The sequence below is a fragment of the Epinephelus moara genome, chromosome 9 (genome assembly GCF_006386435.1).
Source record: "Epinephelus moara isolate mb chromosome 9, YSFRI_EMoa_1.0, whole genome shotgun sequence".
Taxonomy (NCBI): domain Eukaryota; kingdom Metazoa; phylum Chordata; class Actinopteri; order Perciformes; family Serranidae; genus Epinephelus; species Epinephelus moara.
The window spans coordinates 39,037,066-39,048,514 of NC_065514.1; the positions used below are offsets into that span (position 1 = coordinate 39,037,066).

At 42.5% G+C, this 11,449-nt stretch overlaps 1 protein-coding gene across 5 annotated transcripts in view; it reads left to right on the plus strand.

Moving 5' to 3' along the window:
* Nucleotides 1–9,037, plus strand: part of prrc1 (proline-rich coiled-coil 1) — a 69,543-nt gene extending 60,506 nt beyond the window's left edge. For all 5 annotated transcript variants that reach the window (XM_050052817.1, XM_050052814.1, XM_050052812.1 and 2 more), the window contains one exon: nt 6,833–9,037. In XM_050052817.1, coding sequence (XP_049908774.1) covers nt 6,833–7,042 — 210 coding nt within the window. In that variant the 3' untranslated portion in view covers nt 7,043–9,037. The remainder of the gene's footprint in view (nt 1–6,832) is intronic.
* Nucleotides 9,038–11,449: the final 2,412 nt, after the last annotated feature.

The window sequence follows — 11,449 nt, forward strand, 5'->3', positions numbered from 1 at the left end:
AGTACCTTGGCCACATGGTTGGTCAGGGAGTGGTCAAGCCTCGACTGCTTGGCCATCCTGGGCGGACACACCAAACCGACATCAAAGAACTAGCGGCGACGAAAGCCAACTGTTGCATCGTCTACGTCGCCTCACGTCGCCCTGTGTCAGTTGCATTTGAACACACCACACGGACTACATCCGACAGCCAAGTGGCACGTACGTTCTGCGCCTGCGTGAGAGAGAGCGGAGTGTTAGAGTGGTACATCCTGACAGCCTATCTGTGCAGCCGAGTACCGCATCACCTCCACGGACTATTACATTCAGTCGGTCCCGGTGTTTCCTCCGCAGGCTCCACTTCACTCAGCTACACTCAGCTGCCCGATAATCCCGCTGCTTCTTCCCACTTTAACCTGAATAACAAACTAGGGCTCGGTGCTCCGGTTGGATCCAAAGGGAGAGCCGGGGCTAGCTCAGAGACTAGCGGAGGCTAACTGGCTGTGCGTCCCTCCGTCATGCCGCGGCTAACGCTCCGCTACGCATTTAAATTCACCTCATATCACACGTTTCTTATAGATCCACTTCATAAAAATTCAAATGTGGCAGTGTTATTTATATTTGTGCCAGTGAGCCAGAACTTTTCCATAAACACCTTTTGATTGCAAAAGAGGTCACCTTAAATCTCAAATACCTGCTCAGTATTTCATTAGCGCTGTCACACTATCACATTCCCCACCACCGGAGTGCAGAAGAGAGGGTCGGGGTCAGACTGTATGCTGCTGACACTTATGGTCAGCTGTGGAGAGCACCATGCGCAGCTGGATGATGCCAGGCTGTGGCAAGTGATAGGATTCAGAAACGTCTGGCTTTACCCGATCACCTCAACCATTACCGTACTGCACTTCTCACCCAGCACCACTTGCACATATGGACTGCGTAAATTAGCAAAGATCTCAGGGTGCAATTCTTTTGTTTTGGCCTCCACCTTTAGATTTGACCTTTTTAAAAAAAAAAAAGTCAGGTCACCAAAAAGCAACAGTGATTTCTGCATCAGGCTTATGCGTTTTTCTTGGTTTTCCTCTCAGTCGTTGCCATGATTTACCGCAAAGAACCATTGATCAGTTGGCTCATGTCTATGCATCAGCATTAATGAGGTGCTTTGCATTGACCCTTTATGGTTGAATGTTGGCGTGTAGAGAGCGGGATATGAGGCTGGTCCATGTGCAGACAATTTCAAGTTGATTTGGGATTTATAAAAAGAAACTGCATACTGGCAGGTGTACATACAGTTTTATAATTCAGAATATTGTTTGGCCTACTTAAATTTCCTCATTTGTATGTACGCAAACAGATAGTGTGGATTCTCTGCAGAGTTTTATAAATGAAGCCCCAGAGCTGTGCACACGGCTCTGCCGCAGATGAGTAGGCCTTTCTGTGTGTGGGGTGTTTATTTGTTTGTTGTTGTTTTTTTTGTTTTTTTTGGTGTGTTACACTCAACATCACCAACAGGCCAGAAGACAACTTAGTAAACAGTAAAAAGCAGCATGGAGCCCTGTGAAAACTTAACAGTGGTTTCTTCTATCTTACTTATTGTCTTTTTTTTTTCAGATTCCGTGCAGATTAATTTGGAACGATGTTTTAGCACTACTTGGACGGAAACAGATAGTATTTTTTTGGTGGCGCGCTATTGTATCTCCCCGATTAAGGGGCTAAAATTAGCATTAACAAAGGCAATGTCCATGCTGCAGTGGCCGCAGGTTCAATTCCAGCCTGCAGCCCTTTGCTGCATGTCATTGCAGCCCTTTGCTGCATGTCATCCCCTCTCTCTCTCCCTTTCACACTTAAATACTGTCAAATAAAGGCAAAAAGACAATTTCTTTTTCTTTTTCATTGTTACAATTCTTTAAAAATGCAGTTGAGCATTCACCTGAGCGTTGTGTTTCCATCACTACCAACCAGAGCTGGGGCAGATGAATATTTGTGTTGGGAACATGAATTAGGTCTCACACGGCGACACCAGTTATGTTGGGAACATAAATTAGAGGGTGTCACACGGAGGCACCAATAAAGTTGTAAACTGGCTATCGGAAATAATTAATAATTATTAATAATAATTAATAATTATGTTAAATAATGTGACTTAATTAACATTAAATCACCTTGTGGGGCACCATTCCCGTAAAGGGGAAATGATAGCCAGTTAAAGATATCAGTCTCATAAAATACGCTAAACTATTAGTTTGGAGTTTTGATTAATAATTAAATTAATGACAATAACCAAAATTAACAGTAAAGCCTGAAGGATTTCGGAGTTCTTAATGCAGCAGAGGTTGACTATTCATTCACCCTTGTGCAACATTAAACAGACAGCAGGTATGATTCCAAAGATCACTCAGGGTCTTTGCAGAGTTAGACGCTGGGTGCTAACTCACTTGGTTCTCCTTGTTGCTAGAAAGCTAGTTGCAAACCTTGTGCTTGCACCTCTAAAGACCCGTTTCCACTGAAGGAGTTCCTGGTACTGTTTGTGGGGCAGGAACTACTACAGGAACGTCCTCTTGCTCGGCCTTCTCAACCGCCGTGTCTCCACTGAGAGAGCAGAGTAGGAGGAAGGTTCCTGTAGTTACCGGGCTCTGGATGTGATGTAATCGTTGCGCGACCATTTTGACCGGGGGTCGACGTAGGGGCGTAGGGACGCCGTTAGCCGTTAGCGGTGTCTGTAATAACTCCGGTCACGGTCCGTGAAAAAAATATTTTTTCCAGCGGATGTCTTAGTTACAACATGATTGAGCTAACTGGAGTAGTTTCATGTCGTATCCAACAAATGGAGGCTTTTAACAGATGACATCCTGATGTTAGCTTTGGTGCTGCTGTTAGCTGTCCCTGCCAGCTGCAGCCACTGATGCTTTCTAGACATCGTGATTTCCCAAAACTGAATAAATACCACACATAGCAACACAAAACTGCTTTGCTAGCTCAGTCATGTTGTAACTAAGATATCCTCTGGAAAAAAATTTTTTTTCACAGATCGTTTATTGAGTTATTACAGATACTGCTAACAGCTAACGGTTAGCCCAGCTAATCTACGATAACCATGTTATTAATTACAAAACGTCACATCCCGCCTTGAGTATATCCAGTCAGCACCAAGTAATCCCCAAGCCCCAGCCAGGAGTTTCTCGGGCCGTTCTGAGTATCTACTCCGAGGCAGGGACTTTTTTAGCCCCTGTAAAAGTATCGGAACTCTGTCACGCACCAACGGCCCCGGCCCCATAAAATTACCCCGAAGTTCCTGCAGTGGAAATGGGCCTTAACTTTCTGGTTCAGGTTAGAGAGTCTGTGATCAATTGTCACACCTTTGATGGATCAGGGCAAGGAGCAAGGGTTTGAGTATCTGGGCTGGTCCAGGCCCAGCCGGAAAGAGAGGTGTGGGCTGCCCGGCAGCTCCAGAGTAAAGAGCGAATATTGTCTGAAGGGAGCAGACCTTCTACAGATGCCTGTGACATCACAGAGTCACATGTCACTGTAAAAGTCCTGTCCAATCAAGTTTTGAGACTTGAGTCTCACTGAGGTGTGAGGTGAGACATCCTGGAGATGGGTCTCAAATAGCTGTCTTTGTTTGGAGAACAAAGAGCATGCGGAGAAGAAAGCCTTTACATGTCCAGTTTAGGTTTTACCAAATGACAAATCATCTGTGGTCCTGTGAATCCCAACATTTGTGACTACTGTAGTCATTTGGCCCAGGTGTGACCGGTTGCCTTTTGGGAAAGTGTTTAATAATAACATAATAATATTAGTAATTTTATTTGTATACCACTTATCTAAACAAGGTTACACACACAGACGGTGCTTCTGCATGCCAGCCAAACGTGTGCACAACTGTGAGAAATAAATATGTGAGGTGTACGCTGCTTTTCTATCTTTTTTTTCCTTTTCTTTCTTTCTTTCTTTCTTTCTTTCTGTCAGCGACATACACTCATAACACAGGACGGGGTTTTTTTATTGACTGAGTTGATTATTAAGCCATAGTGATGCGCGGATCGGCTCTGATAGCACCCGAATCAGCATGTACGCATCAACCATCCAGCCGTTACAACATGATTGAGCTAGCAAAGCAGTTTTGTGTTGCTATGTGTGGTATTTATTCAGTTTTGGGAAATCACGATGTCTAGAAAGCATCAGTGGCTGCAGCTGACAGGGTCAGCTAACACTAGCAGCAAAGCTAACATCAGGACGTCATCTGTTAAAAGCCTCCCGTTGTCGGATACGACATGAAACTACTCCAGTTAGCTCAATCATGTTGTAACTAAGACATCCGCTGGAAAAAATATTTTTTTCACGGACCGTTCATTGAGTTATTGAGTTATTACAGACACGGCTAACAGCTAACGGTTAGCCCAGCTAATCTACGATAACCATTGTGTTGATAGACTTTACAAACATCAGATTAGTCTAAACGGTGATATAGTGACATGCCCTTGGCCCTCCCTCCCTATAAAAGGCTACAGCCAGTGAGCAATGGCAGCGCGTATTTTCGAAGTGAAATGGCAGAGTCAAATGTCTGTTTTAATTAGTGTTACAGTAACGTTAGGCACATGTCGCTATGTCATTTCAATTAAATTTAATGTTACAATCATAGCATGGGTTAATGTCTGAGCTTGAGTTATTAGCGGCTCTGTCCCAGCAATGGGTCAGGCATTACGGTTGTGTTAGGTGAGTAGCCCGGTAGCCCAGCTAACATTTGCAATTAGCATTGTAAATTGTAGCCTGGTGGGCACCCTGGCGGGCTGTGTTTAGCTATTTCCCTGCCTACTTCAATGATGATGGTACCTGTAATAAATGTAATATATTTGCCGAGATGGAGGCAAGGCTCAGTGACTCAGTGACTAGAAGAGCTGGTAGAAGCACTCCATAGCTGTAAGTTACTCCAGTAGCCGTAGTAGCTCTAGTGCTAACTCCAGGAGCTAACGCTAACTTCCCTACTCTGCGTGAGCCGGAGCCATGAGCCATGAGCCACAGGCTCACGGAGAAGAGTAGGAACGTTAGCGTGGCAGCCGACTAGTGCTAACGCTAACGTCCCTACTCTTCTCCGTGAGCCTGGCGGGCTCACGGCTCCGGCTCACGGAGAAGAGTAGGGACGTAAGCGTGGCAGCCATCTAGTGCTAACGCTAACAGGAAATCAGGGAAATAGCTAAACACTGTTGCCAACTCCTCAGTAAGAAAAGTAGCTATTGGCTGTCCTAAAAGTCGCTAGAAGTCGCTAAATGATGTCATCGCCTAATTTGCATAATTGTCCATATGCATGTAATTGTAATGGCTGNCAATAACATCAGAAAAAGTCGCTAGATTTGTCGCTAGTCGCTTTTTTGAAAAAGAGTCGCTAGAGGGGTCTGAAAAGTCGCTAAATATAGCGACAAAGTCGCTAAGTTGGCAACACTGTAGCTAAACACAGCAGAGACTGAGAGTGAGTGAAAGACATCGCTAACTGCTAAACTAAGCCAAACTAAGTTGGCTGTTTAGGTTTTATTTCCTCGCCCCTGTGGCGAGTGAATCTGCCTGTAGTGAAACCGGGGCTAACCGGTGCTTCTTCCTCAGGCTCCACTTCACTCAGTTGCCAGCACAGCCAGTTAGCCTCTGCTAGCCTCCCAGCTAGCGAGGGCTAACTGGTGCTTCCTCCTCAGGCTCCACTTCACTCAGCTGCCAGCACAGCCAGTTAGCCTCCGCTAGCTTCCCAGCTAACGTTAGCCCCAGCTCTCCGTTTGGATCCAACCGGAGCACCGAGCCCTGGTTTGTTATTCAGGTTAATGTGGGAAGAAGCAGCGGGTATATCGGGCAGCTGAGTGAAGTGGAGCCTGCAGAAGAAACACCGGGACCGTCTGGATGTAATAGTCCGTGGAGATGCTGCGGTGCTCCGCTGCACAGATGAGGCGAGTGGGGTGGGAGGTGGAGAGCAGAGGTAGAGGGAAGCTTTGTTTTGGTCTACAGACAGTGCACAACAGCAAACCTAGCAGTGAAACGATTTTGCTTTTTGCCCCTTTAAGCAATGAATTTAAAACAGGTAATGTGCTAGCTAGCCTAATCTCTAAAAGAATTTCAGAGCCTCAGGGCCTTGATGGCAAAAGCCCGGTCACCTTTAATTACCAGCCTTGATATAGAGACAAATAGTGAGGGTAGGCTTGAGGATCACTGGTCACAACTTGGAGCATAGATAGTCAGAAGCTCAGTTATATAACTGGGGGCTAAACCATGTTGAGCTTTAAAGTTATTAAAAGAATCTTAAAATCAGTTCTGAGGTTAACTGGCAACCAATGGACGGAGGCGAGAATTGGGGTAATATGTGACCTATGATTTGTCCCAGTTAAAATACGAGCTGCAGCATTCTGTACTAGTTGAAGCCGAGCTACTAAAGATTTACTGAGGCATGTAAACAGTGCATTCCAGTTGTCAAGGCGCAAGAATTCAAAAGCATGAATAAGTTTTTCAAGGTCAGGAAAAGACCCAGCTTGTTCAGTGTTCATACAGTGCAATACATAACTGTTATAATAATAATAAATAATTTTGCCAGTGGACAAAATGCTCTCTCCAGCAAGAGGATTGTGCCTGTCTTTGACATGCATTTATTCTTATGTAGTTGGACTTTTTTCTGCTGTACCAAATTCACACCAAACCGTGACTTCTATGCATTGTTACACCTCCAGTAACCACTTCAGTTTTCAACCACTATTGTTGCAGCTTGGTATGTTGTCATTGATAGGGACAAATATCAGCTTCAGCCTTAGAAACTTTATTCAATATCATTCACATAGAAACCCCCAGCAACTCATCAAACTGTTTTGTAACCTTCCTCTCGTTGCAGGCTCAGTCCCTGACCCCTCCAGACTACAACCTGCGCTGGTCAGGTCTGATTGTTACAGTGGGTGAGGTCCTGGAGCGCAGCCTGCCCAACATCAACAGTACAGACTGGCATCAGACCATGACGGGCATGACCCTTCGCCAGATGATCCAGAGTGCTGCCAAAGCTCTTGCTGGAATCTACAAACAGCAGCTGCCACCCAGAACTGTGTGAGACTGAATAGCTCCAGTTTCTGTCACATACTGGGAGGAGATGCTGGAGGAAAAAGTAGCTGATGGAACAGCAAAGCTCCTTGTATCTCTCCATCCATTCTCATCTGTCCTTCCGCTGCAAAGCCAAATGCACATTTCTTTTAAAGTTCTTGATGTATTTGCTCACAAATGTTGGCAGGGTTTTACTGAGAGGCCATTAGATATCAAATCATTACTTGTCCACTCAGGCTTTAAAGAAGACTTAACCATTAACTAATGATCTCATCATCCTCATTTAGATATTATTAAACATTGTGTATATTAGTATCAGCAACCTTAGCACATATTGTGGCATTATTTTGTTGTCTTGTTCTGTTAATGAATGTTTATGGTTATCATAGAGACTATTACATGGAGTATGTCTCAGCCGTTTTCCATATACTCACACATTCAAAACTTTATACTTGAACTTTTCTTACTTAAAATTATACTTTGCCAACTTTTAGCCAGGTCTGTGTCACCATGATGTTAAGAGTTTGTGCCCTAGCCACCTGTTTCTGGAGCTCCCCGCCGCCCACCAGCCAAAATTGCAAAACAGTGAATGAAGTAAAAGGCGTCACTGATGAAGCAAAATAAAGCATTTCCAGGTGCTGGTGATGTGGGGGGAAGCTAAACACCGTTCATTTTCACACATTTTCCACACTGCGTTGACACAAACATGGTTGAAAAAAATGTCCCTTAAAAGGAGTCCTAATTCAAATGCTGTAGACCCAGACAGACTCAAACAGAGAGAGAGAACACCAAATTGAACCTGAAGGTATAGAAAAAACCCTGACTCACTGAGAATTCATTTAATGTGGACCTGGCCCGGGGTTGCGCCTTGGATATTAGCAACTGAGTGGACCTGTGAAGTCCTCCACTTTATACTGCAGCACTGTAAATTCTACTTTGTTCTAAAGTTGGCAGTGTATTATTGTGGCAGTTAGTATTCAAGAAACTAGTATACTGTTTTGTAGTAACAGGAAATGATACAAGGTATGTGCTAGTATCCTGATGCTACTGCCACTTTCACATTACTCTTCCTTATATAGCTGGTAAAAAGAAACGCCTTTTAAGATTTTTATTTTGTGTGTATATTTTTGTTTTCTGAGCTGTTTCCATCCACCATTCACCTTTTACTGTTTTTTTCTTACTGTAAATAAATAACGACGAAAAGTTCCTGAACCGCAGCTAAATTAACTTTGTAGGAGGCGCTGGGGTTAAAATGACCATCTGATAACTCACCATTCCTACCCCTCTCTATGCATTAATGGCATCCCTTTGCTTCTTGCTTATGCCAGATTTATGTAATAATTTGTTGTGTTAAGTGCAAAATTACAGTTTTTTAAATTACCATAAATCTTTTGCCACACATTGAACCTGGTGCCTCAGAGGGGGCCCTGGGGGTCAGGGGCCCTGAGCAGCTTCTAAAGCACTGACTCAGAATTAAGTAGTTGTGCTAAAAAAAAAAGATAGTTTATCGTATTGAAGCATTCGATTCAGTCAAAATGACCTCAGCAGGACGGCTCTTGATATTGTATTGTATGAAAGACTGATGAAACAGTGTGTGAGAATAATAGTACCCACTCACATTAAGATTTTGTTCAGTGAAGGTTAAATGATAAAATGACAACCTGTAAACATATTCACCAGTTGTGCTCCACTATGGCAGACTGATAATCAAAGCCTTTGTTCAAAGCAAGCATGACACCTCTGACCTCATGTCTGCATACTGCTCTGTCTGTGTATACTTAGGGTTGCAGCAATATACCGGTTTTTAGGTTTTCTGTAATATAAAATTTGACTGTTATCATACTTTTTGCTTTGCCACGATATTGGGAAAAAATGCAACTGGACATTAAATCTCTCCTTAATTTTTAGTTATATTCAAATGGAATACTTTTTACACATATTCCCATTAAGAAAGTGGTTCCAAGTTTCAAATAAAGTAATAAAACATTTGTTCAACCAAAAATAACATTTCTTTTTTCATTCCTTTGAGGGTCACTCTGACTGATAATAATATACAGTCTATGATACCATGAAATTGCGTTATTTTCTGAGATGGTTATCGTACTGTAAAAATTCCATAATGTTGTAACCCTAACACTTAATTCTTTGCACTTCATTCGATAAAAACATATTTCGACCCATGAGTTATTGCAGCAGAATACTACCAGTGACCTGAGATTGGAAAATTATAAATATATATATGTTATGCTTATTCAGGCAATGGGATGGCTGTCAGAAAGGGGAGTTACTCATACAGTAGACTGAGCACTGTTTGTGAAGTTTGAGTGAAAAGACAATTCTGTGTATTTTGCGTCCCATAAACGTGCCTAAAATCAATCACATACTGGTTTGTATCAGTGCTGTATGTTTGTTCCACAAACTTCACAGCAAAAAGGTTCCAGGGTTGAACACAGGGTGGGGGAGCCCCTCTGTGCTGAGTTTGCATGTTCTCCACATGTCAGCGTGGGTTTTCTCCGTCCAGCTTCCTCACACAATTCAAAGACATGAAGGTTAGGATAATTGGTGACTCTAAATTGCCTGTAGGTGTCAATGTGAGCGTGAATGGTTGCCTGTCTCTACGTTTTAGCCCCGCGAAAGTCTGGAGACCTGTTTAGGGTGTACGCTGCCTCTCATCCAATGTCAGCTGGGATAGGCTCCAAAACCCCCGTAATAAATGAATGTATATAGTGAATTAATCTTGACAAGTGTCCAAAAATAGGTTTGGGGTCAGCAGCCCATTTCCTCTTTTCTGTGATCAGTTTCCCTCCAAATGAACAAAATGTAAGAAACTCTGGTCCACCTTGTTGCCTTCAAAATAAAGAGGAGGCTATTATTGCAGTGACACCAATAGCTCAGTTTTTCTCTGTGCAGAGGTGTTTGTTTTTACTTGTTTGTTGTCAGCTCTGCCTTTAGGCATGCTGCAGTATGCAGTACAGTACAAAATAACTAACAAGTATCTACAAATTGAATTACCCTTTGATATCTGGGTCAGTATTTTAATTATTTATGTGATATTCATTATCTTGTCATAGGTTAATAATGTTGTTTTTACCTCCCTGAGCACTTTGTTTTTGTCTGTGATAGTCCGGAGGGGTATTCCAGGTAGGAGGTTCAACAAACTCTGAGTCTAACCCTGAACTCTGAGTTGATTTACCCTGAGATGGGAAACTCTGAGTTACCGGTTCCAGAACAGCTGATTTGAGTTAGTTCAGTCAACTCTGAGTATGTTCACTCTGAGTTAAGCCGACAATAAAAAGCCATCATCAATGGAGCTCCGACTCCACGATTCACCATGGCAACAGGTAAATAAAAGACAGCGCCTCCATTTTAATCCAGTGGATGTAGAGATATTAATGCATGTGTAGCAGACGGTGCACGTTTATCTTTAAAAGAAGAGCCTGAGTCAGAGCAAGGAAAGTGTAAGTAAAATAAACATAAAGTTCATAAAAAAGTTTTATTCAGTGTTGTCGGTTTATTCATCATTTATCAGACTTACATTCCCTAAATGAAGATAAAGTGGTGGAATCTGACTGTGTATCAGGCTGTAGATACATTATATTAATAATATATAATAATATATTTGTTCAGATTTAATCTGATGGGGAAACACACAGGAGGCAGCAACTGAAAAATAGGAAGATTTAAAACATGGAGGCAGCAACTGAAAAATAGGAAGATTTAAAACATATAGGCTAGGCTATAGATCAAAGACATAATGACTGTAAACTCACAGTCTGACCCAGTAATAATATGTTTGGTGATTTGCACTTGAAAAGACGTTGAGGTTAAAATACAGAAAATGTTGGACATCTATTTGTGTCTTGACTCAACAGCATTCAGTGAATTTTTTTCAGCTACAAATGTAGTAAATTTAAAGACACTGAAATGCTGCACCATTGCTCACTCAGAAATATTAACATAATCCCCAATATTAGGCTATAGGCTAGGAATTATGTTCCATCAGTGCGACCAATGACATCAGTGATAGAGATCATTAGTCATTGATACGTGTCTAAAGCTTCATACCGATATTTAAAATTTAAATAATTAGACCTACACATTATGTGCAATAAACATTTCGGAGCTGCTCTAACAGACTGACAGTCTGATCCTTGTGCACAGTGTTATAAAAAATAGCTTAATAAATATAAAAAGGACAGAGGTTTGATTCTGAGCTGAGGGTGAATTCTCGCTGTGTAGCTGTTGGGATTCACAGGACCACAGATGGTTTATCATTTGGTAAAATCATCACTGGACAATTTAAAGGCTTTTTCCTCTGCATGCTCTTTGTCTTCAAACAAAGAGGGCTATGCGACACCCATCTCCACAGGAGATCTCACCTCACACCTCAGTGAGACTCAAGTCCCAAAACTTGATT